Source organism: Acipenser ruthenus, chromosome 42 (assembly GCF_902713425.1).
Source record: "Acipenser ruthenus chromosome 42, fAciRut3.2 maternal haplotype, whole genome shotgun sequence".
In the NCBI taxonomy this organism is placed as follows: Eukaryota; Metazoa; Chordata; class Actinopteri; order Acipenseriformes; family Acipenseridae; genus Acipenser; species Acipenser ruthenus.
Genome location: NC_081230.1, coordinates 6,528,504 through 6,552,411, shown reverse-complemented (window position 1 = coordinate 6,552,411; position 23,908 = coordinate 6,528,504). Strand labels below are relative to the sequence as shown.

The following is a 23,908-nucleotide window of genomic DNA, read 5'->3' as shown; positions in this document are numbered from 1 at the left end:
CCTTTTAGCCTGGTCTGGGATTCTAGGAATCTGAGCAACAGGTTTCATTTTAACCCCTTCACCTCCAGTCATTTTTTCCATCGTTGTCTTTCTGGAACTGTGAAACAGCAATAGCATGTCGTCAGTCTTCAAATTGGATAGTATATCTTCCTCACCAAGTATTTTTGCACATATTAAGGATGGCCAGCATTAGATACAGTGGTATAAAAGCAAGGTTTTCACATTCAGGCTCTTGTTATTAGTGCGAGCAGCATTGCCACTGTTTCCCTTTAATGATCTGCTAACTTGCTCTTCCATAAAAGAGTCCTCTCCAGTTTTTTTACAGCGGCAGTGGTACTAAGATCTGACATTGTTAAGATCCATTGACTGAACTCCATTATCTTAAACAACCCTCGCTTTCTGGACATAAATGTTAAAAGGATATGCTGCTGCTACTCCCTGGTACAAAACCACTTCCTGTGATGTAGCATAGTGTCGTAAAGAGATACCAGGAAGAAACATTATTCTTAATATGCTTTACCACACTTCTCTGCTTTCACTGTGCTTTATTACACTTTGCTGTGCCTTTACTGTGATAAATTTGTATAAGGAACATGCATAAATATGTTAATTTCAAGAGGAATATTAGGTAAGATTTAGGGGAATTATTTTGTTACAGATCTTGGGAACTTGGTAAAACAGCAAAATCTTGATCACACTTTGCTGTGCTTTTACGATGGTAAACCTTTATAAGGGTAACAATGCACCTTAAATATAGACAATGCAGTCAAGACACTGCAGAGCTATAGTGGTGATAGAACAGTACAGATGTGTTGCTGCTTAAGAGACAGGGCCAGTTTAAAGGAAAGCTCTTGCAGTGAACGCAGTCTTTGTCTACACTCTGGAAATCAGCTCTGTGTTCTGCTCTTTCGTTTTCTCGGGTCTTGCTTGGTCCCGCCGTTCTTTTCTACATCTGGGAAAGTTTATCTGTAACTCTATCTGAAGGCGAGAAGTTAAAATCTAGCACAGAGGGGAGGAGGGGTGAGAAGGGCAGGGAGAGAGAGAGAGAGAGAGAGAGAGAGAGAGAGAGAGAGAGAGAGAGAGAGAGAGGGAGTGTGGGGAGGGGGGTTGAGAAGGGCAGGGAGAGAAAGAGAGAGAGAGAGAGAGAGAGAGAGAGAGAGAGAGTGGGGAGGGGGGTTGAGAAGGGCAGGGAGAGAGAGAGAGAGAAAGAAAGAGAGAGAGAGAGAGAGAGAGAGAGTGGGGAGGGGGGTTGAGAAGGGCAGGGAAAGAGAGAGAGGGAGGAGAGAGAGAGTGTGTGTGTGTGTGTATGTGTGGGGTGTGTGTGTGTGTATGTGTGTCGGGGGTGTGTGTGTGTATGTGTGTCGGGGGTGTGTGTGTGTATGTGTGGGGTGTGTGTGTGTGTCTGTGTGTCGGGGGGTGTGTGTGTATGTGTGGGGTGTGTATGTTTGTCGGGGGGTGTGCGTGTATGTGTGGGGTGTGTGTGTGTGTATGTGTGTCGGGGGGTGTGTGTGTATGTGTGGGGTGTGTGTGTGTGTCTGTGTGTCGGGGGGTGTGTGTGTATGTGTGGGGTGTGTATGTGTGTCGGGGGGTGTGCGTGTATGTGTGGGGTGTGTGTGTGTGTATGTGTGTCGGAGGGTGTGTGTGTATGTGTGGGGTGTGTGTGTGTGTGTATGTGTGTCGGGGGTGGGTGTGTGTGTATGTGTGGGGTGTGTGTGTGTGTCTGTGTGTGTTCTTTTCGTGCTGCTTCAGATGGATAACTGTTCAGAGGTTGAACATAATCAGTTGGATTGAATGAGCTGATTAATCTGTTTTTTGCCATCATTGATTTATGTATGATTTGTGATTTGTTTATTTATTTTAGAACGGAGTCCCCTCCGCCCCTGTGCAGTGGATTTTGTATTTATTTTGTATTGTATTTAGTATTGTATTTTATATGACGGCGAGGCGCTGCAGGTTTTGTTTTTGTATTTATTGTTATTATTATGTTAGATGACGGCGTAGCCGTTTGTAGGAATTAATAAACTCGTGCAGATTGTGGCCGAGGGGTAATAGAATAAATAATTGCAAGCTAGTTAAGCCCCTCGGCCACGATATAAAAAGGCTGCAGCTTTCCAGCTTCGAGGGGGGTGTTGGAAGGAGAGAGTAAGAGAGAGTAAGAGAGAAAGAGAGAAAGAGAGAAAGAAAGAGAGAGAGAGAGAGAAAGAGAGAGATTTGTTTCGTTTACCTGTTTTGTTTTGCTCTTCGCGCAAATGTGTTTTTGTTTAAATATTTTATTTATTTTTGTTTTTGTAAATAAAAACGGCGCAAGCGCCTTTACCTGCAGTACGTCCCTGGTGGCAGTTTTTGTTCCTGCTTCTACCTGACGTCAGACGACTCAGCCAACCTGTCACAATGCTATATTCTTTTTTATTTTTATTTATTTATTTCTTATCAGACGCCCTTATCCAGGGTGACTTACAATTGTTACAAGATTGGAGCAATCTAAGTAAAGTACCTTGCTCAAGGGTACAGCAGCAGTGCCCCCACCTCCTGACCCCCCACCCCCCACCTGGGATTGAACCCACGACCCTCCGGTCAAGAGTCCAGAGCCCTAACCACTATATAGAAGCTGCAGATCCCTTTTTTGGGCACCATGGGTACAGCAGATCGGAGGGCACTTTCAAGGTCACACAAATTCATGGCCATTTAAACTCTGTCAGATAAAGAATATCATAAATGTTTTTGCTTAATATTTATACTATTAAAAAATACAATTAGAATCTCAATTTAAGGTTTCTGTAATGTCTTAGGAAATGATTTTTTTTTAAATTGCTGCTCTTCAATAAAGTCACCTGTATATTTAACCCAGTCTCTGTGTTAGCCTGTGCAATGTCAGATTGTTTGTATTGATGAACACGTGGGGCGTGCACTGAAACAGTGAGAGAAATATTTGATACTCTTTGCAAGAAATTACTGCACCAGAAGTTCAGAAACATCCATAAAACACGTAACAATAAACAGATTAAATACGCAAATTCAGAGGGCATTTTCCTTTTGGTATGGTTTTGATCTGCTCGGCCTCGCTCACACCCCAGATGTATTACTGCCTGTATGATTTATTTGTTCTCAAATATAAAGAGCTACAGTATTTAAGAAACTGGGAGAAATAATAAAACACGCCGATGGAAACAGTTACGATACGTGGTGCCAAGTTAGTCCCAGAAGAAGCAGCCTGCTGATTTATATTTAGCACTTACTGGTAGTGCTTTTTAAAATCTGTTTGCATCCAGGATTAAGAACAGGTTTGCCTTTTACTTCATCTCACTCATAGGTCATCTCCTCTTGGCTGGAGCCTGTGTGTTCAGTTTGGTTAAACATTTAAAACACAAAATAGCCCGGAGCTTTAGAAAACCTTTTTAAGCTGCTGTCCAAATAATTTCATGAATCTTACCTGTCTGGTCTTGTCTACAAAGGCCATTGATAGACCGTGATATTAGTTTTTCTGAGAGCTTGTGTAGCAGAGGCTGGGCGTGAACCTGCGACCCCACGCACGGCAAGCGAGTATCTTAACCGCTGTGCAAAAAGTGCCGGGCTCGTCTGCATTCGTGATTATAAAGCTTTTAACCTGATCTCATCCAGCGTATCACTGCCTGTTACACTTGTCGGATTGATTCAAAAATATGTGTAGGCTTTCAGAGTGGTGGGGGAGTGAATCGTGCACGATTGCTGATTGCTGTCACAAACCCCAAAACACCTACTGGCTACTGACAGATGTACCAGTGTAATCCTCTACAAGCCCACATTGCTGTGAATTGTCAAGATCATCTTGAGTCTGACCTAAATTATTAAAATGACATTTTGAATCAATAAAAGACAAACAACAACATTGGTTCATTTAAAAGGATATAATTTGCAACTTGAATTAAGAACCCATCAATGAATGGAGTGTGCATACAATCATTTGCTGATAATGACACTTTTTAACAATCACCCAAACAGTTCAGTCCACTTTTCTGCATTCATCTGTTTTATTCAGACTCTGGTCTTGTGCTGCGCACTGAGGCCTGGAACCAGCCAAGGTTTACCTTAAATCCGATAGAAGTTTTATTTTGTGAGTTGTACAATGACTGTAGCGGGTCTGTGTGTTTTAATGTCAATTTGTGGGTCTGACCACGAAATGCAGGTCACTTGGGCGGTCTGTATATGAAGCACCCTAACACATAAAAAAACGACAATATTTGAGTAACTGTAACCATTATTTTATATCATAAAAAGGGGGCTATAAAGAGTAAAAGGAAGGACGTGTGATTTGAAGGTACGGTCCTGTTTAATATAGCATCGCCTGTCCTTAATTGACGCAAGCTGTTTCATTTAAGTACAAGAAACAAAAATAACACTCCACCCATTCTTATCTGTGTAACCTCAGTGTACCTCCTCCAGCTCTGACTGTCATGCTAAATCACTAATCCACCATCTCTGTAATCTGTACCTAAACAGGCTCTGGGTGACGTTTCTAGATCTTGTTGGCTGTCCAGTTTGTTTACATGCTCTTAAATGTAATCCTTTCAGTCCTGACGGGACCTCCTTATCTTAGCGTCTTATGTTAACATATGCTGTCGGAAATCACGTTGGAACCTCACGGGACTCCTAGGTTCCAGTCTGAGGTAGAAATATCTGTCCTCTTCTCATCCATACTCAATAAAGGGGTTTATTCTTCAGAGCGATGACAAACAATTCAGGACTGAAAGGGTTGAGCTGCATTGCCAGGCTGCCTTCAGCATTAGGCAGTGTCCCATAAGCCTGGTATCATAGTCAGTATTGTGCAGATGAGAATATTCTCTGTTAAATCGGGCAGGCACACCCCGTTGACAATCTGCACCACACATGGAAATCCATGTGCTCCTCTTTGCTTAAAGACATTTCACATCTGATATAAATGGAAAGACCACCGATGTTAACAATTATGCCTGTGATGTCTGACTTATAGGACACTCTGTAACATTCAATATTTTGGGAATACTTGGAGTTTGTTTTTGTTTTAAAGTTGTGGGCATTTTACACAAAAAAGCTCATTCTTTGCACTCTGCTTTGCAGTCCAAGCTTACCCTGCTGTTTGCAGTACAGTCTACTGTATGTTAGACTGCTGGAAATAGCCATCTGTTCTTCTGTAAGGTATGGTGGCGCCACCTGCTGGTCCACACTATGAAGTGCTATGGAAAAACAACGTGGAAAGGAGCAGTCATTCAGATAGACACAAAAGAGGTACGTTTGCTTACATTGTTTCCAGTAGCTATTTAAAGCTAGCCCCCGTTGTTGTTCATTTCGACGCTGGAATACAATTCATTGCTTTCTTAATTTTTATCTTTCTTCTCTATGAAAAACCAGACCTTGTTGGCAGTCCAGTTTGTTGATGCCTCCAAATGAGTTTCTGCTGTTGAGGATACAGACGCATTTTCTCTTTGAGTGTAAATTGCAAAATTCATAGTAATAACAGCAGATGAAGATGCTGTGTATAACCTCCTACTGCTGCAAGTAGGGCTTTGCCACTTCAGGAAGGTCAATAGATACGGCTATAATCCCACGCGTTTAATAATTTCCTTTTAAATGACTCCTTGGCTTTGGATTTGTCTGGGGAATTCATAATGTACCCTTGTATATATAAAGTGTTGTGTTGATGTAATTTACTACATAGCTAATGATGTAACAATCTGCTATTCCATTATATTTAAATATTCTGACATTGTGGTATTGAGTCTATTTCTTCATTTATTTTCCTTTATTCTTCTATATTGTACAGTATCTAATTGCGTCTAAATCTATGCTCAAGGCTTCCCATCCATTTTAATAAAGGCGTTTCTATTTATTGCCCCCCCTCTAAATGTACTGTTATGTATTGAGATTAGCACTCAGGGAGTCACGGAATCTTGATCCATGTGACATTCTTAGTTACATCACTGGCATTCTGTATTCTAAGGTTCTAAAGCAGGGATAATTGGCTAAAGCAGAACGTGTGTCAAACTCACGCTGCTTTGTGCCACTAGAAGGCTGCCAAGCGTTTTGTGGGGCTCATAACCAAGCCTGGAGGTCTGATTTCAAAGCCCATTTCATTCCCAGGTCCACAATAAGCACCTTTTAATTCTGGTCTATAAAGTTGCACAGTAAATCTGTGATTGCCCCATGCTTTTCCTGTTGTCTTCCTGTGCATTTACTATAGCTTAGCATGGTTTGCCATGTTGTTTAATATGCTTTTCCACACCTCTCTGGTCTTTTCAATGCTTACCAATGCTTGAGCATGCTTTCACAATGCTGTATTGCATTTGCTACTGCTTCCTGTCCCTAATCACTTCTTGTTTTGTAGTTCCAGGAGTCCTGCTCCAGCCATGTGACCTACAGTATGCTGTGCAGCATTATGAGGTGGGAGCAATATTGAAAGATGTTTAGATGACACTCACATTAAGAAATTGATGCAGATCAGAACAGATTGATTGCATACAATTAGCAACATTGCACGAGTGAGCCTGCATAGGATTCAATACACACATGCAAATGAGGCAACAGAGGCATTCTTCTGTAGTTAATAGTTCATTTTTGGAAGTCACTTGAAGGCAAATTATCATTTTATATCCTTATAAAAATGACCACTGTATTTTTGCATGGTATTTTTGCAGTTTTCCCCTGCATGTTCCATGGTTAGTAATATGCTTTACCATACCATGCCAGTCTTTGCATTGATTACCAATGCTTTACCATGCATTCACTGTGCCTTATTACACTTTGCTGTGCTTTTACTATGGGACACTTTTATAAGGGTAGACCTCAAAACAAAGTGTGTAATCAAATGATAATGTTCACTTCACAACAGCTTCACACAGTAAGCTTCTCCTTTTAGCCTCCTCAGCCTGTTGTTTAAAGCCAGGAAACCTCCCGTCACTGTAAACCCTTTGAAATCTCCACTAATCTGGATAAGGGAGCATGCTGCCTGCCCCTCAGAAACATTTTCAATTAAGACTCTCCGTCTTTAACCCAGCATTGGCTGAAGGAGTCAGGTGTCTGAGCTAATGGGACACAAAGCCGAAAGGAGATTGCAGTGTCGTGTTGATGTCCCGGACGTTTCTTGTATGACTCGCTGAGGGTGGGGGAAGTAAATATAAAAAAAAACAAGAAACATAGGAAGTGGGGCAACAGTTTGCAAGAGTCTTTTTAGAGGAAACACAGATCTTTATGGTAAGTGGATTTTAGGTTTTGAATTTAGAAGGTGGGTTGCACTAAGAAGTCTTGCAGGCTGTGGTTTTGTAAAAGAGTAAAACTAACAAGAAATGACTTATTTGCAGTTCAGCAGATTGCTGCTGTTCCAGATGTTTAATTTCTCCCTGAAAGTGTTCCTTTATAATAGCATCCTCATGTAAATGAATAGGTTGTGTGTAGGGCGTCTCTTAGTTTGTAAGAGGTGGATTCTGGTGCACTTTGAGCGAACAGTAAAACTGAGTAGTTCTGGCTAATCAGACACTCAACACAAATCACAGAACAGAACATTGGGTAACAGATTACAATAAGCGTCTCTGATTACTGTGTATTTACATAGTAGTTACTTAGTAAATACACGTGTGCTTGCACATAATTATAATGTTATTATGCATGGTTACAACATACAGCTATGACCAAAAGTTTTGCATCACCTAGATTTTTGGATTGAGACATGATATAAACATAATTTATCAAATGTTATCAAATAAACTACAAAATTATATTGCATAAGCCTAGTGGAAGCCGTAATAGTGGTACAGTATTTCATGTTAGAATTTGAAATGTCAGTTCTTTTAAAAACATGTATAACCTCCCACTGCTGCACGTACTGTGGTAGCTCGTCTAATTTGGCTCTAAGAGCCATGCGGGTTTCGATGGAGGAGAAAGCTAGAGCTAAAATTACAGTGACTTTTGGGAATGTAAACATCTGGACTTAACAAAGTCTGTTCTTCATAACTGATTTGTGGGTCATGGTGACTGTAAACTGTTGAGCTGGGGGTACAATTTTAAATTTTAAAGGGAGTAATATATATTTGGATTAAATTTGCATCTTAGTTTGTATCTAAATAAAAGTCCCTTATCATTTTCAAGTGGTGCTGAGAGGGACTTTTACTGTGAAATGTGTGGATATGAAATACACCCTTATAGTCTTATACCGAATGAAACGTTTAACAGAGAGCAGTGTTTTAAAAACAGGCTGAGAGATCAAAGGAGGTAGCTGTCAGGGACTTTTTTTTTATTTGAAGTTAATTCTGATGTGAAATCCTGATTGATTTTCATCACTTTTCTAGCATTCTGTGCACGCTACTTATTCTGAAAGAAAACTTTGTTCACAGTTTGCGTACAGTCACCAAACGTAGTTTTAGTGCACAGCTTTCAAATCTCGTGTAAAACATTCCAACGATCTGCTGTTGCAAACGAATGTCTACCAAATATAAATCAGCAGTAAGGGTAAAGTCTTTAAGATCTGTTAAAACACAGACGCCAGGTAATTCCATTTTAGTTAACTTGCAGCAGTATGGGGTTATGCGTTGCATCGTCACTTTTCAAGGCACATAAAGTAAGGTAACTTGTAAAATGTACTTTTAAATTTGAACTGACACTCTTAGTTAGCCTCTGGTAATCCTGCTGAATAAGGTACATTTAGCTCAAAATCCTCTTTCATTAGAGATAAGCAGGTCGTTCAAGTACAACACAATGTATTTAGGTTACTGCTTCCTGCCACTTGTATTACTTCCTGTGCTGTAGGTCACTAGCATGGTCTGGTAGGGAAACCCTGAGGAAGTGATACTGACCAACAGCGCAGGAAATGATGCCAATACCGCATTCTGAATTTGAAAAAAAAGAAAAAAAAAAAAAAAAATATATATATATATATATATATATATATATATATATATATATATATATATATATATTATTTGTTTATTTAGGAGATGCCTTTATCCAAGGCGACTTACAGGGACTAGGGTGTGTGAACGATGCATCAGCTGCAGAGTCACTTACAACTACGTCTCACCTGAAAGACGGAGCACAAGGAGGTGAAGTGACTTGCTCAGGGTCGCACAATGAGTCAGTGGCTGAGGTGGGATTTGAACCGGGGACCTCCTGGTTACAAGCCCGTTTCTTTATATATATATATAATATATATATATAATTAAAAGGGCACACACAATGACAGTGATAATGCTGCTAAATTCAATAGGATGTAATAAAACGATTTCATGCTTGTTTAAAATCCATTTATCCATTTTAACGGGAGAGTGGGACCAGTACTAGATTCTTCAGCTGCAGGTATATTTCACATAAGTGGAAAAGAAATTGAATTGATGGAGCAATTGTAGAACGTACTGGAATTTCAATGCTCTATAATAATTGGATATTGTATTTTATAAGTGTTAATAAATTACTTACTTACTCAATCCTAAACTATAAACGGCAATATAAGATGAAGCACAGAAAGTGGGATTAAGAGGTAGGGAAATGAATAGGCTATTGTGTATCAGGAACAAATGGTTTTTAAGGTGTTTCTCTGAGCAGCGTGGCTGATCTAGAGTACCGGGTGTAACACCTCCAACTCACATGAAGAAGCAGATCCAGAGGGGTCTCAGCTCACAGTCGCGTGCATCACTGTCATGGGATCTTTTCTCTCTTTACAGCAAAGCTGCCGGAGGCGGTTTGATTATTTGTTTATATGTTTTTGCACAGTAATCCCATGTTTATCAGGACTCAGTTGTGCAGTTGCTATGCATTGACCGCTTTGTGCTGTAATTAGGTATCTTAAACAACTCCTAAAAAGTTCCTACATTTTACCATTTGGGGCTATGTGTTCATTTTCTCTTACTATTTTAAGTGAATTGCATGTGTGGTCTATTAAAGTCATCAGTCATTAGACAATCACTCCTTTGCCTATTTTGACAATGTTCCAATATTTTCAGTTCCAGTGGTTTGATTTCATATGCACAACAAACCAAAACTACAGAAGCAATGAGGTGTTCTGATACATTTGCACACGACTGTATGTCACGCATTTCTCCATATACTAGTAAAACCAATTGTGATGAAACATGGTGTAAGCATTATTTAGTATAAGTTATTGAGAGGAATAGATTCTGGGTATATACTGTAGTTGCATGTTTTTAATGAGATTATTTATTGACAACCCGTTGGTTGAAAAACCCCAGAATCCCACAGCAGATCATCCTTAAAGCAACGTTTGACGTTAGCCAATACACACAGAAACTAGGGCCAGAGGACACAGTTCAAAGTGGACACAGACTTAGGACAGAGGGTAGGAGACACTTCTTCACACAGAGAGTGGTGAGGGTATGGAATGGGTTACCTAGTCATGTTGTGGATCATTGGGATCCTATGGCGCTTGACAGGGTTTTGAGATCATTCAGCAGCTCGGAACCTAGACAAGTATTAATTAAATGTTCTTAATTTCTTGTGTTGGCAGCTCTCCCACCGTGGAGCTATGAAAGGGGCCGCTGCTGCTGTGTGAGCCCGGGGGCGAAGGCTGGATGTCGGATGGACATGACGAGAAGGACCCCGATCTGGATGCGGGGGACCTGGAGGACTGCTCGGAGGTCTCGTGGGCGAGCGGGGAGGACCCTGATGGGGCCAGCTTGTTCTCTGAAGACTCCGTCTTCCCTGATTACGACTCGGAGGACAGCAGCAGCAGCAGGGACAGCTCAGCGGCCCTCACTCTGTACCAGGCCTGCAAAGAGAACAATGCCAGGGCCCTGCATGAGTGCCTGGAGAGGGGCGTGTCCGAGGAGGAGGTCCTGGAGCTCGACATCAACGGAAGGGTGACTCACGCTGCCTACACAGCGGTGTGCACATGTATCAGAACACTCCATTGTTGCTGTAGTTTTGATTGGTTGTGCACATGAAATCAAACCACTGCAACTGAAAATCTTGGAAAATTGTCAAAATTAGCGATTGTCTAATTTAAATGATTACTTTAATAGGCCACACGTGCAATTTTAAATAGTAAGAGAAAAGTAACACATAGCCACATATAGTAAAAAATACTTTGTAGAAGTTGTTTAAGACACAAGTGCCTATTGTTTCTGTATCACTGACCGAATATGGAAATTCTCACACCCATTTTTCATGCAAGTCAGTGTATAAAGGATATAAAGGACAAATCTTGAGGTGTTCTAATAAATGTGCACACTGCTGTATATTTTAGGATTTTCTTACCTTTAGGGATATATTACGTTGTTAGGTTTTGGCTAGTTTCAGAACCCCCCCTCCCCACCCCCTCATAATCAACCATCATTACAGTCATCAATCCCCACTCTAACCTCCCTGCCATTACAACATCAGTCCAATACCCCCCACCCCCCCCCCACCCCCCACCCCATCCTCACAGACACAAATACAAAATGAAATACAAAAGCACTCTGTGATTAACCACCAGGGAAATCCTTTTGTCTTTCCAATTATATGGCCCCTGTGTGATGACAAAACACCTCCTATTAATTGTCACTGGTCCCCCTTTTCTTGTGGAGATCTGTTTGGTTAATTGCCTGTATTTTTATTATCAAAAATATGCGGGTGTTTCAAATTCAGAGTTATAGATTAAAAGCTGCCTGCTACCGCTCTGTGCTTTGAAATAAATAAAATGTCATTTTTTTTCCCCCTCACGTACAGAACGGCCTGATGGTGGCATGTTACAAGGGCTTTGTGGACATTGTCTTCGGATTGGACAAATGTCCCTACCTGGACGTCAACCACCAGGACAACGACGGGAACACCGCCCTCATGATAGCGGCCCAGGCAGGTGAGACTCTCCCCATTCTTCCTCCTCCTCTTACCAGCAAGAAGGGTAAACGCTGGGTCGGTGCAGGAAAGTGGGTTGCAGTGCACAGGTGCTCATGGTGAAATACAATTTATCCGTGTACAATGGTGACGTGCTGTCCGGGTTTAGTGCTGATCTGTAGCGACAGCTCCGGATAGTGTTAGCCGTCTAATAATAAAAAACAGTGTAATCAGACACGACAAACAAACTAAACACTCACAGTTAGTTTACAGTTCTCCTTTCTTGGTTCGCTCTTAACAATAACAAAAGGAACTGATCACCTAGCCACGCCCCCCATTTGTACCTTCAGTCACGTCCCCTTGGTTAGCGAGTGCAGCCGTTTCTCCTCCAATCCGCGGTTGCCACATCGCTTTCCCTCTGGAGCGATGACTTAATGTACCGTAGCTCCGCCCCCTTTCTAGATGGCCGACTTCCAACCCTGGGAATGAATTGTCAGGCCATCCAGTCCAGGGCACTCTGTTCTCTTTACACAGCGCCCTCACAGGTTGGGAGGGAGATTTATCACCAAGAATCATTCTGTCTCTGTCACAGTCGGGTACTATAGTTTGTTTAAACAATGGGCTTATTCTACACAACATAGCACCACTTTTTAAAAAGATACATACTGCTCCTGTACTGGTCCCATTCAAACTCTTAGGTTAAAAGCTACCAACTTTTGTCGTTGTTAACTGGATTTACAGAATACTTCTTGAAGGCAATTCCAAGTACAAATAACCAGATTTGGCACACCTCTGCTTAAAACACACTTATCTTTATATATATATATATATATATATATATATATATATATATATATATATATATATATATATATATTAGTTTTTAACTTAAGTCTTTGAATGGGACCATTGCAAGAGCAGTACATATCCTTTGTATGTCATGTGTTGTATAGAACAGGCCCATGTTTAAACAAACTATTATACACATCCCTAGTGTTTAATATGATCAGCCAAACTGCATCTCTTTCACAATGAAGACGTCTTTTTTCACAGCTGACTCAAGCTTTATTATGCACAGGGCACATGACCATCGTGAACTACCTCCTGAATTACTACCCAGGGGTGGACCTGGAGAGACGGGACATCCGGGGGTTCACGGCCTTCATGAAAGCAGCCATGCAGGGGAGGAGCGAGTGCGTCTCATCCCTGATGATGGCAGGTGAGTGACTCCAGCAGGTTTGCATGGACAATATGGGGCAGTTCAGTTCACCTTGCACCGCCTTTTCTTTAATGAGGAAGTTGTTTCAAATGTATTTATTTGTCATTCCCTTTTGTGTTTGCAGTCATCGTGAGTGGTTTCAATTATTTCAGTATCATGTTTTTGTTTTGTTTGCTAAGTCTCTCTAAGGGGCTTTGACTGTAAGTCAAATGCAAACCTAATTAAAGCAAAACGTGCTCTAGCATTTTCACACATGAGTTTCTATATCACTGATTACTAACCGAAAATTGAAATTCTCACCCCCTGAGGTTTTCATGCAGGTCGGTATATAAAGGATACATCTTGAGGTGTTCCAATACATTTGCACATTACTGTATATGCATGCAACTTAGGCTATATCAGCCAAAGTGTCTTTACAGAAGTAAGAGCAAGCACCATCTAGTGATCTGACACTATGGATCAAGTCTCCTTTGTTTTCCTGGCAATACTCTGCTGTGCACTAGATGGCGCTGGTGCTTAAAAAAACACCAAAAATATATAATTGGCCTTCTTGAATATCAAGTACCAACAGCAAAGAGTAGAGCTCACTTACATGAAGATGAATAAAAGATTAAACAGAGAATTCATTTAACACCACTAGGTAGTAAACTGAAGTAGAATAACTCTCACAAGGACACAATATATAATAATAATACACTTATGGATTTTTTCTCCATCATTTGCTCCAGTCTTTTTAATTAACACCTTAATATTACAGAAAGAAACCTAACCCTGTAATGCCCATTTCTGTATCACATATGAATCTGATGCAATGCTTAGCCACCCCTCTATATTATCATTTAAATCCAGCCTCACGAGCCTGGCTTTTTCACATGCAGAGTTATGTGTTGCCAGAAATGTGTTTTGTTCAAGAAACGGAATCTAGTTACATAAATAGTACTAGGTTAAGTGCTTAAGAGACCTTGAATCAGTGTTGTTTGGTGCCAGGTTTGTCGAGTGTTTTTCCCCTTTGTGTGATTTCAAATTGATTTCATACTGCAAGAAGTAAAGATATTCCTTTACAGAGTTTCTAATAAACCTTAATTCATTGTTTCTATAAATACTAAAAGAGAAAAAATGTTAAATGTTTCTACTCAAAGTTTTTATCAATATCTATTCTATTCTATTCATTTTTAAAGGATTGTAGTAGTTTCCTTTAGAGTTTATTTAGATGTACAGCTTTGGCCAAAAGCTTTGCACCACCTTAATGAATTAACTCATTTTTCTTCATAGTGTCGAATGGAACCTGCTGCTGAATAATGTTAACATATTGAATATTGTACAAAAATTGACATTTCTAAATCTAGCACGAAATACTGTACTACTATTATGGATTCCTTTAGACTATTGCGATATCATTTTGTTGTTTCTTTGATTACATTGTAGGAGATGACATTCTGCATAAAGTATTAATTATGTATTTGATTTTAATTTTCTTTACTTCTATGTTAAAGTTTTATTTTCATATTTTGATACAGCTTAAAGCACATGTAACTAGCTAATCAAGACATTTGCAGTCTCTCTTATCTTGGCATCTGGGCAGAGCGCCAAAGTTACCAGGTGTCTAATCAAGATGTGTGGAGGAGTGGAGACACAGTGTGAAAACAGAACACCACAAACAAAGGACTAGTTTGAAACAGTTTCTAACAGATTAGGTTAAGATAGTCTGTAAAATGCTTAAATGTGACGCACTATAGAATGTGATAGATTTGGGTGAGTTCTCCCCCTTACCAGGAGGTGTGCTGAAGGTGTGTGATAGCAGGGTGGATCCATACTGATTGGAAGAGAGTATAAGAAATGGGGTGGAAATGCTAATATATTCATAGTATTTAATGTAATGTTTTAGTTTGAATCGTCAGTCAATTCTTTGATTTGACTCCACGGAGGTCTGTGTTACGATACAAACGTATACATTAGGGGATGCTGGGACCTGCGCGTCTTTGCTTGCTTGTATCTAATGTTTATACGATTGTATTAACATTATTTTCTTTTATACATATACAGTATTTTTGATAAAAAAAGAATCATTTGTCAGATTTATTTCCCTACATACATGATGTTAAATACAAGATAAAAATATATATATTATTTTTTTTTAATTATGTCTCAATCCTAAAATTCTAGGTGATGCAAAACATTGGCCATAGCTGTGCAGTTGATCAATGAACTACCTTGTCCATCATAATCAGATGATTTCAGCTGAGGCCTCTTCTCCCTTTTCTCCCAGGTGTTGATTTGAATGCGGTCGACCCGACAAGAGGCAAGACCGCCAAAGAGTGGGCGATACTGACCGGCCGCTTTGAGACCTTGACCAAGATGCGCCGCCTGCTAGAGAAGCCCTGCGCCGAGCAGTTCTGTGACCGCTACACACCGGAATGGCCAGAGCTGAGAAACCTGGTGGCCAAAGCAGTGACGGTCAAGACCAGGAGCGAGAAGATCACTCAAAGGATCCGCTCCACCTTCACCATCAACTTCCCACATGACCCTGAAGATGACGGGGTGCTGGACCACATGGTCAGGATGACCACTGGCATTTCCAGTCCCTTTGTGACCACCGGCTGCCGCCCGCTGTGTCCCACCAGCCCACCAGCTGTTGGGAAGAAACGCTTCACCGTCCCAGAGATCCTCCAGCAATATCCGGGCAAGCAGGTGGAAAACAGATCTGTGCAGCACTCAAATGGGTCAGGATCTGATAGTTCCTCCTGCTGTGGAATCCCAGAGGAATCCCAGAGAGGGAGCATTCTGTCCAACACAGGGGGTGTCCAAGGTTTCAGCATGAGACGCAACAGCGTCTTCCCAGGGGGGTGCATCCCCCAGATCAAGGTGTCCAAGAGCACGGAACCCACGCCCAAGAAGGAGAAGAAGAAAAAGTCCAAGAGCAAGCATTTTCTGGAGCTGCCCAAGTGGAGGTACAAAGAGCTGAAGGAAGAGAGGAAGAAGGTGGAGGAGAAGGAGAAGGACAAGGAGGAGAAGAAGGACAAGGAGGAGAAGAAGGACAAGAAGGAGAAGAAGGACAAGAAGGACAAGGAGGAGAAGAAGTGAATTTGCTGATCAGCTGGTTCCAACTTCAACACACCTCCAAGAAACAGGACTGAATTGCAAGCTTGCTGAGATGCAACCTTGAGAAGTTTGCTTCTCTAGCAGGTTCTTCTCTTGATGGAACTGAAATTTTTTCATTTTTCCAAAGTAAACATGGTCTTCCGTCTGTGAGATCACAAGTCTCTGTTTCTGATCCTGCAATGGGGAATTGGTGGCATTTGTGAGGAATAAATCTGACATTGACCATACTGACTAGATGCATATCCAGCCTTTCCCAGTGTCACTGGAGGGACAAATGGACAGGAATGGATTTCAATACAAAGCCTATTTATTCAGGGAACACTTGCGTTATCTAGACTGGAATGATGGTTTAGTTATTGTTCAGCTCAAGCAGCACCGAGCTAATTTACACTGTACTATTACTTGAATGGATTTATACTGTGATCAGCATATGCCATATTCTTTTGACCATCCAATCCATAACAAAAAGACCTGTTAAAACAGCACAAAATAACATCATCTGTTGTTATAACGTGCTGTCCCGTCATTGTTTGAAACCGTTTATTTGGAAATATCAGCCTTGGCATACAATGTCAATATGGATTCACTATAAAATACAGCATCTGCGTTATTTCCCTCTTTTATGGAGGCATCGTGGATATTTTCCTGAAGCACGCTCCATATCCAGGTTTTCTGGCTCAAGTCATTGCTCTGGAAGGTCGTCTTTGACATTGTATTTTTGGGGTAACCTCTTAAGTGTCTGGGTGAAGAATGGGGTGATATAGCAGTGCTGTATTGAATTATTGAAATCTATCCCTTTGAACAGTTCACTTCTTTTATGCTTCAAGTGTATTATTGTGTGGATAAGACCACTATATGTCTCTGCTAACATAACACTAGGGATGGAATATTGAAAACTTGGTAACACTTTACAATAAGTGTCTCTTATTAACGTTAAGTACATTGTAACTATGCATAATAACAATGTAATTATGTGTAAGTACACATGCATTTACTAAGTAACTAATATGCAAATACACAGTATTTAGAGACACAATGTAAAGTGTTACCCAAATCTCCAGGCTCTTCCCTACACATGTTATACCCAAAGACTAGGAGGATCAAGCTTATTTATTACAGAACTAGGCTGCTGTTTCTGGTTTATTTTGGTTTACTTGTATTGTATTTTCTAAGTGAAAACATGAGCCGAGAGATTAAAAAACGATACAGTCTTTAGACGATAAATAAAGTCTTTAAAAACAGTTTGAATGTATTTATGGGAGCAGGGTCTGGATCTGGCATAAGCTGTCCGTTTCCAGCCGTGTGGTATAAATAACATGTGCCTATAAGTGACAGAATTAAAGCAGTAATCCACTGTGGACTCAGGATACTCACAGTGCAGTCGCCTCCGCTCAGGATAAGACAGCAGATTCATTATCACTTAACCCCTCGCACTGTAACTATCTGTGGAGTGTAATTACATGGGCATGGCTTGTAAAATGGTGAACCGTGTAATTACATCAGGTAACAAATCTTCCTTTTTTTTTTGGTAACACTTTACATGAAGTGTCTCGAATTCCTGTGTATTTACATAGTAGTTGCATTGTAAATATATGTGTACTTACACTTAAGTACAATGTTGTAATGCATAGTTACAATGTACTTAATGTGTAAATATCTTTGCACAATATAACCCTAACCCTTTTCGGATAAAACTGTGTACTTACATATATCATGGAAAAGGATTTACACATTAAGTTCATTGTATGCATAATAACATTGTAATTATGTGTAAGTACACATGTATTTACTGAGTAACTACTATATTAATACACAGTAATAAGACACACCATGTAACGTTTTACCTTTTTTTATATTTGACGCATACTATCATAATGGGATGAACACCTTCTCAGTACTAGACAGTGTGCTACCAGATCAGGACTCCTGTGCAATATGTGTTCGCCATGCATTGCTTTGCCATTGCTGCCTAATCTGTGGCCTGCTAATGGTCTTTTACACTAGTATTATAATGATACACAGATTGTATTTTTTAATAACTTTTCTGAAAGGGTATCAGCAAAAAAAAAAGTAATTATTAGCTGCTTCTGATGTTTCTATAAAAGCTGACCACGTAACGGTCTTGTGACCTCCGACTGCTTTACGCAATTTCCAACAGCTGTTTCTGATTAAAGGGAACTTTTGTCTTTGCCGTTGCTCAAGTTTCTAAGGCTCCCGCACTCCCTGACAGTTCTATATTGTATTTTCCAGGTGCGTACCGAGAATATCTCATCTGTGGTTTCTTTGCAGTTTCTAAACGTTTGTTTCCCCTGCTGGGTTTTTGCTCGAAAGCGCTATCTTCTTTTCTTTTTAGGATGAAGTGAAGTTGTATAAATGATACGTGTTGGAGACAGAAGATACGCTATATTGTAAAACCAGATCTAAGAGGATGGTTAATGTGTTTCCTATGATAATGGGGTGGGGGAGAAGAGTATTGAACACAGCATGAGTCGTTACCTCCAGTCATAAAAAAAGTTTGGAAAATGTACAGATGTCCCCGAAGCTTGTCAATGGGTTTTTACAGCTGTCGTCACGAGTGAAATAGACAAGGCACTCCTTGAATGTTCAGGGAATAATAAATGCAATGCTTGTGTGACAGGGAGCAGGCTGGGCGCGAACTGACGACCCCGCGCATTGCAAGCAAGCGTCTTAACCACTGTGCAAAAGAGCCGGGCTCGTCTGGATTTGTGGTTATAGAGCTTTTAACCTCATCTCATCTCACCGACAGGGGACAGAATCCGTAATGGCAGTGCATCCCACAACACTGCCCGCTACACTGGGAAAAAAGAAAGTATGTTTCAACCTGTATTAATGAAGCTCATATTTACTCGGCAGCGTTGACTATGAAGCAGTTAATTCAGTGTTGTAAATTCAATGCTAAATCTCTCAACACTTTTGCTATAAAACTGTTCAATTTCATGACCCTAAAAAGTTTTTAAAACACTGATACTATGTGGAGTTTTGGTCACCTCACTACAAGAAGGTGCAGAGGAGGGCAACTAGGCTGATCCCAGGACTTCAGACATGAGCTGTGAGGAAAGCTTAAAATAATCTCTTCAGCCTAGAAAAAAGAAGGGAAAGAGGGGACTTGATTGAAGTCTATAAAATCATAAATGGTCTAGATAAAGTGAACACAAGACATTGCTTCAAATGTAGCACAGAGAGAAGAACAAGAAGGCATGAAGGATGCTGAGTAAAAGTTTAGAACAGAAGTTAGGAAGCACTTTTACACAGAGAGTTATAAATGCATGGAATAGCCTACCAGGTGAAGTAGTAGGATCTGAAACACTGGGAACATTTGAAAAAAGACTCGATTCTGTGCTTTTAAGATTAGATTCCCCCAGTAGGGGAGAATGGTGTGCTAACCAGGAATGAGCCTTAATGAACCAAACTAATTCCTGATCTTTTCTTCTGTCACTGGCTTTGCCATCGTCACTCACCTTCCATTTGCATTAATTTAAGAAGCAGTAAGCGGTGTAGTTATGCTGTGATTACCGTTGTATCAGGGTTGTTATTTATTTATTTTTAAATCTTTGAAGCCAACAAACCTGATATTGTAAAATTCAGTAATCCGCGCCAAAACAGTTGCACGAGCGTTTCTTAATTAGAGATGGGAGTCACGTTCCCTAGTATTGATTGGAATGAAATGCTTGGGGGGCGACTCTCTGGCCAGAGCACAGCTGTTTTATTTGTGACAATGACAGGAACAATATACTGCTCCCATTATAGAATCCTGGGAAAAGGACAAGCTTGGGAGCGATTCGGGAAAAAAAAAAAAACATGAAGCCAAAAAAAAAAAAAAAACATGGAATGAAGTCGCTGACAAACTTGTTATCTTTATTTCTTTTAATGCATGTTGTGACATTTACCAGCTGTGTGTAATGTAGCTAGCCAAAAATATTAAGGGCAACAGGGCTGTTTATCGCAAGCTTACTTGGTTATTCAACCCTAGTACTATTTTACTTTTTTGCCATACTTTATCATAAGTACATTACGTGTGATATACCAGCCCTGCCTACGACTTACAGTAAGTAGGCTTACTGTAAACTTATAAAAGTTTACCACAGTATTTTTGCATGGTATTTTTGCAGTTTTCCCTGCAAAACATTCAAAATCCTACTAAAAGGTATAGACAATGTTGACCCAGGGGACTTCTTTGACCTGAAAAAAGAAACAAGGACCAGGGGTCACAAATGGAGATTAGATAAAGGGGCATTCAGAACAGAAAATAGGAGGCACTTTTTTACACAGAGAATTGTGAGGGTCTGGAACCAACTCCCCAGTAATGTTGTTGAAGCTGACACCCTGGGATCCTTCAAGAAGCTGCTTGATGAGATTCTGGGATCAATAAGCTACTAACAATCAAACGAGCAAGATGGGCTGAATGGCCTCCTCTCGTTTGTAAACTTTCTTATGTTCTTACGTTCTTATGTTTATTAATATGCTTTACCATACCTTGCTGTTCTTTACAATGTTTACTGTTCTTTACCATGCTTTCACTATGCTTTTTTACATTTTGCCATGCTTTTACTATGGGCAACTTTTATAAGGGTTACTACACCTTTAAGTATCAGTTAACATTTTACAATGTGGGGATGACTACTGTACAGGAGCCCTCTCTGCTATTAATCACATGTATAAGGCATGCATTCATACCCTGGAGTACATGGAGAAAATATGGGGAATCACAGGTCACAAAATAACAGGACTGAATTCTAAATGAATGACTTCAGAACTCAGAGGAGGTGCAGAAGATATTCAGGTGTTATTCCTGTGGCATTCAGTCGGGATTCTTTATGAATTTGCGGCCATTGTTTAAAAGTGTTACTCCTACACTTTCACAGTTTATGTCAGAATGACCATTCAGTAAGTGAGGCAACAGCATGATAAAGCATTCAAATTATTATTTAAGGGAGATGGAGAGGAGAGAAGGAGGAAAGAACACGTGGAAGGTACAGTAAGGCTCAGCTTGTAGCGATTGGGGTAAACCAACAAGGGGAGACGATGACCTGTTGTCTCGCCTTGGAGAGTTTAAAGAACATACCATGATTTGAGAGCTGTGCAACGGGTTCAGAGATGTGTTGAAAGGAAGCATATATTTATTATTAATGAACTGAAATGAGGCTGGAGCCATGGAGGAGGCTCGGAGACTTTCCCAGTCTGTCTAGAGAGCAGACTGTGAGCGCGCCAGGCCCCAAGACAGCTGACTCTCGTCTTTCTGCAATACATTTCCCAGGCTGGGTTACTATTACAGCTTGATGAGATCTGAAAACAGCACCCAGCCTCTCAACGTGTCTTGTGATACATGTGATAACTGGGTTGTGTTGTGTTTGTTTGTTTTTTTATTAATATTTTGTTGTTGTTTTAGGTTTTTAAACGCTTGATAAGTTAAGTGCTGTTGGGAAATGAGCTAAAACAACAATGACCCAAGTTTATCTAAAGAGAAATGAGAAACACCTGCCATAACATTGTCAATAGGGTGTGCAGCTACAGCCAAGCACGGCGTAGGGGGGCTGCCCTGCCTGCCCAGCACATTGCCTTGTAAAATACACTAGAACTGGTCATATCTGATGTAACTGGTTCCAGTGGGCCATAGTATTTGTGAAAATACCCTATCTCAGAAGGAGTTGTTATACTACATTGTAGATGCTGTATTAATGTCAGGGCTTTATAAATGAATTTCAGGTACATCAGTGTGTCTAAAACACCACAGTACGAGACTGCAAGTATACTTTAGGCCTACAAAGCAAATCTGTGAAAATGATTGCAAAACAAAGCACTGTAATACAGTATTTGGCAATTTACAAAACAGCATTCCAGAAACAGTTCTTACTGTGCTATCTCAGTCTATGCCAACAACAAAAAAATGCACACACAAACACCAACTGGCTTTGAAGTTCAGCGAAAGAAATCTTTCAGCTTTCTAACAGTACGGTCATTACGTGAACCCCTCGCTTTTGTGTTTGCTTTTATTGAACACGGTTGAACTGGGCAGTCTGTTTTAAGTGGTGATAAATCTGCTATAAATCTGCAGGAACAGTTCACCAGAAATGGAGAACGATCTAACAGCATGGACAGTGGTGAGGACAGTCCTGCTGGTCAGACTGGATCAGCAACAGCAAAACAAATGGAAAGTGGTCAGCAAGACAGTAAGAGGCGAATAGAGGGGAAAAGAATGGCTTGTCTGAATTATTAGATCCCTAACTATTAAGCTATTAAATACTCAACAGGGCTGAATTCAGAAATATTAAAATGGGCAGCAGTGTGGAGTAGTGGTTAGGGCTCTGGACTCTTGACCGGAGGGTTGTGGGTTCAATCCCAGTGGGGACACTGCTGCTGTACCCTTGAGCAAGGTACTTTACCTAGATTGCTCCAGTAAAAACCCAACTGTATAAATGGGTAATTGTATGTAAAAATAATGTGATATCTTGTAAGTCGCCCTGGATAAGGGCGTCTGCTAAGAAATAAATAATAATAATTAAAAGAAAAAAATTAATCGCATGCAAATTTTTCAACCAGAAGTCTTTTATTTTTAAGGCATGGAAGACACTGAAAAAGACTTCTGGTCGAAACGTTTGCCATTGAATTTCTTTTAGTGAAATATGAATGGCGGGATGGAGCCCTCGAGGCTCCAGCACCTTGTGGAGTCTATGACATGGTGTGTCACATAGTCTCGCCCTTCTGTTAGGCACAGGTCCTAATAAAATGGTATATATCAGTGATGTGGTCCTGAATCTGAAGGTACCGGAACGTCACTGAAATATAGATGTGCTTAAACAATAATTACATCACAGGTCATGCATTGATCTAATTTCTACAAGCATTTCCACAGTGTCCTTCTCCATCATTTCAGACTGCTTGACTTTATGCGCCTGTGTATCACAATGATGTCTGAGCTCCACCGCTATATATACACACGCTGGATATTACTTATATACACACACTATATTTATTTATAAAACTATGGGTTTGTTCTTGACCCAATTGTTACCTCTTTGACCCTGGAGTATCATTACTAAAATGAGCTCCATACAGATTTCAGCAGCCTCGCTGTAAAAGAATGCAAGGCGATCCAAAAATAACAAACGAGTTGAGAGAAGAGGAAAGAGCCAAGCGGTGCTGCTGTGCCGTGAGTAACCAGATCAGTGAGAGAATCACCGGCCAGGCTCCACAGTGACTGCAACCCAGCAGCCGTGCGCCAACACTCGCTGCCACACTGCCCACGATCTCGGGGCTACTTCTGACTGACCTGCGAATGGACACCAAGGGAACCCCTTTGTAATGGATCTCCTCCTAGCGACTGATCAGTGAATAATACTGACATCCGCATCACGCACTTACTGACCTCTCCACCACAGAGCTTGCTTAGTTGAATGGTAAGGCATTCGTCATTGAACTGCACGGTTTGGGGTTCACATCCAGCCCTTGACTTTCCATTCCATTCAATGGGCTGAGATGCCAGGTCATTACATACAGTATCATACAGTACTGTTCATAAGTCAGATGCCACAACTACAAAGTATCTCAAGTATCCAGATTGATTCTTTGTTTCAGTGGTTGCTGAGGAATTATTTTCAAAGTTCAGTGGTATTTAGCAGGCAAATGGTTGTAGTCCCAATTTTTACTAGGTTTCTACCAAACTCCTGATCCAAGGTAACAATCCATTAGCTGTACAGCTATGGCCAAAAGTTTTGCATTAATTAATGTGTCTGCTTACTTGTCAATTCTTCAGTGATTTCTGATTCTAATTACTTCAGGGACTTTCTCTAAACCAAAGTG

General features: G+C 40.6%; 1 protein-coding gene across 1 annotated transcript; it reads left to right on the top strand.

Moving 5' to 3' along the window:
- The first annotated feature begins 6,977 nt into the window (after positions 1 to 6,977).
- On the top strand, positions 6,978 to 18,152 carry LOC117401143 (photoreceptor ankyrin repeat protein). The gene is made up of 5 exons (XM_059011735.1): positions 6,978 to 7,203; positions 10,463 to 10,814; positions 11,665 to 11,794; positions 12,851 to 12,991; positions 15,258 to 18,152. The coding sequence occupies exons 2-5, from the start codon at positions 10,527 to 10,529 to the stop codon at positions 16,070 to 16,072; spliced, it is 1,374 nt and encodes a 457-aa protein (XP_058867718.1). The 5' UTR covers positions 6,978 to 7,203; positions 10,463 to 10,526; the 3' UTR covers positions 16,073 to 18,152.
- Positions 18,153 to 23,908: the final 5,756 nt, after the last annotated feature.

Coding starts and splice junctions, on each gene's coding strand:
- LOC117401143 (XM_059011735.1), top strand. CDS start 10,527: ATGTCGGATGGACATGACGAGAAGGACCCCGATCTGGATGCGGGGGAC. Junction 11,795..12,850: donor CATGATAGCGGCCCAGGCAG/GTGAGACTCTCC, acceptor TATTATGCACAG/GGCACATGACCATCGTGAAC. Junction 12,992..15,257: donor CTCATCCCTGATGATGGCAG/GTGAGTGACTCC, acceptor CTTTTCTCCCAG/GTGTTGATTTGAATGCGGTC.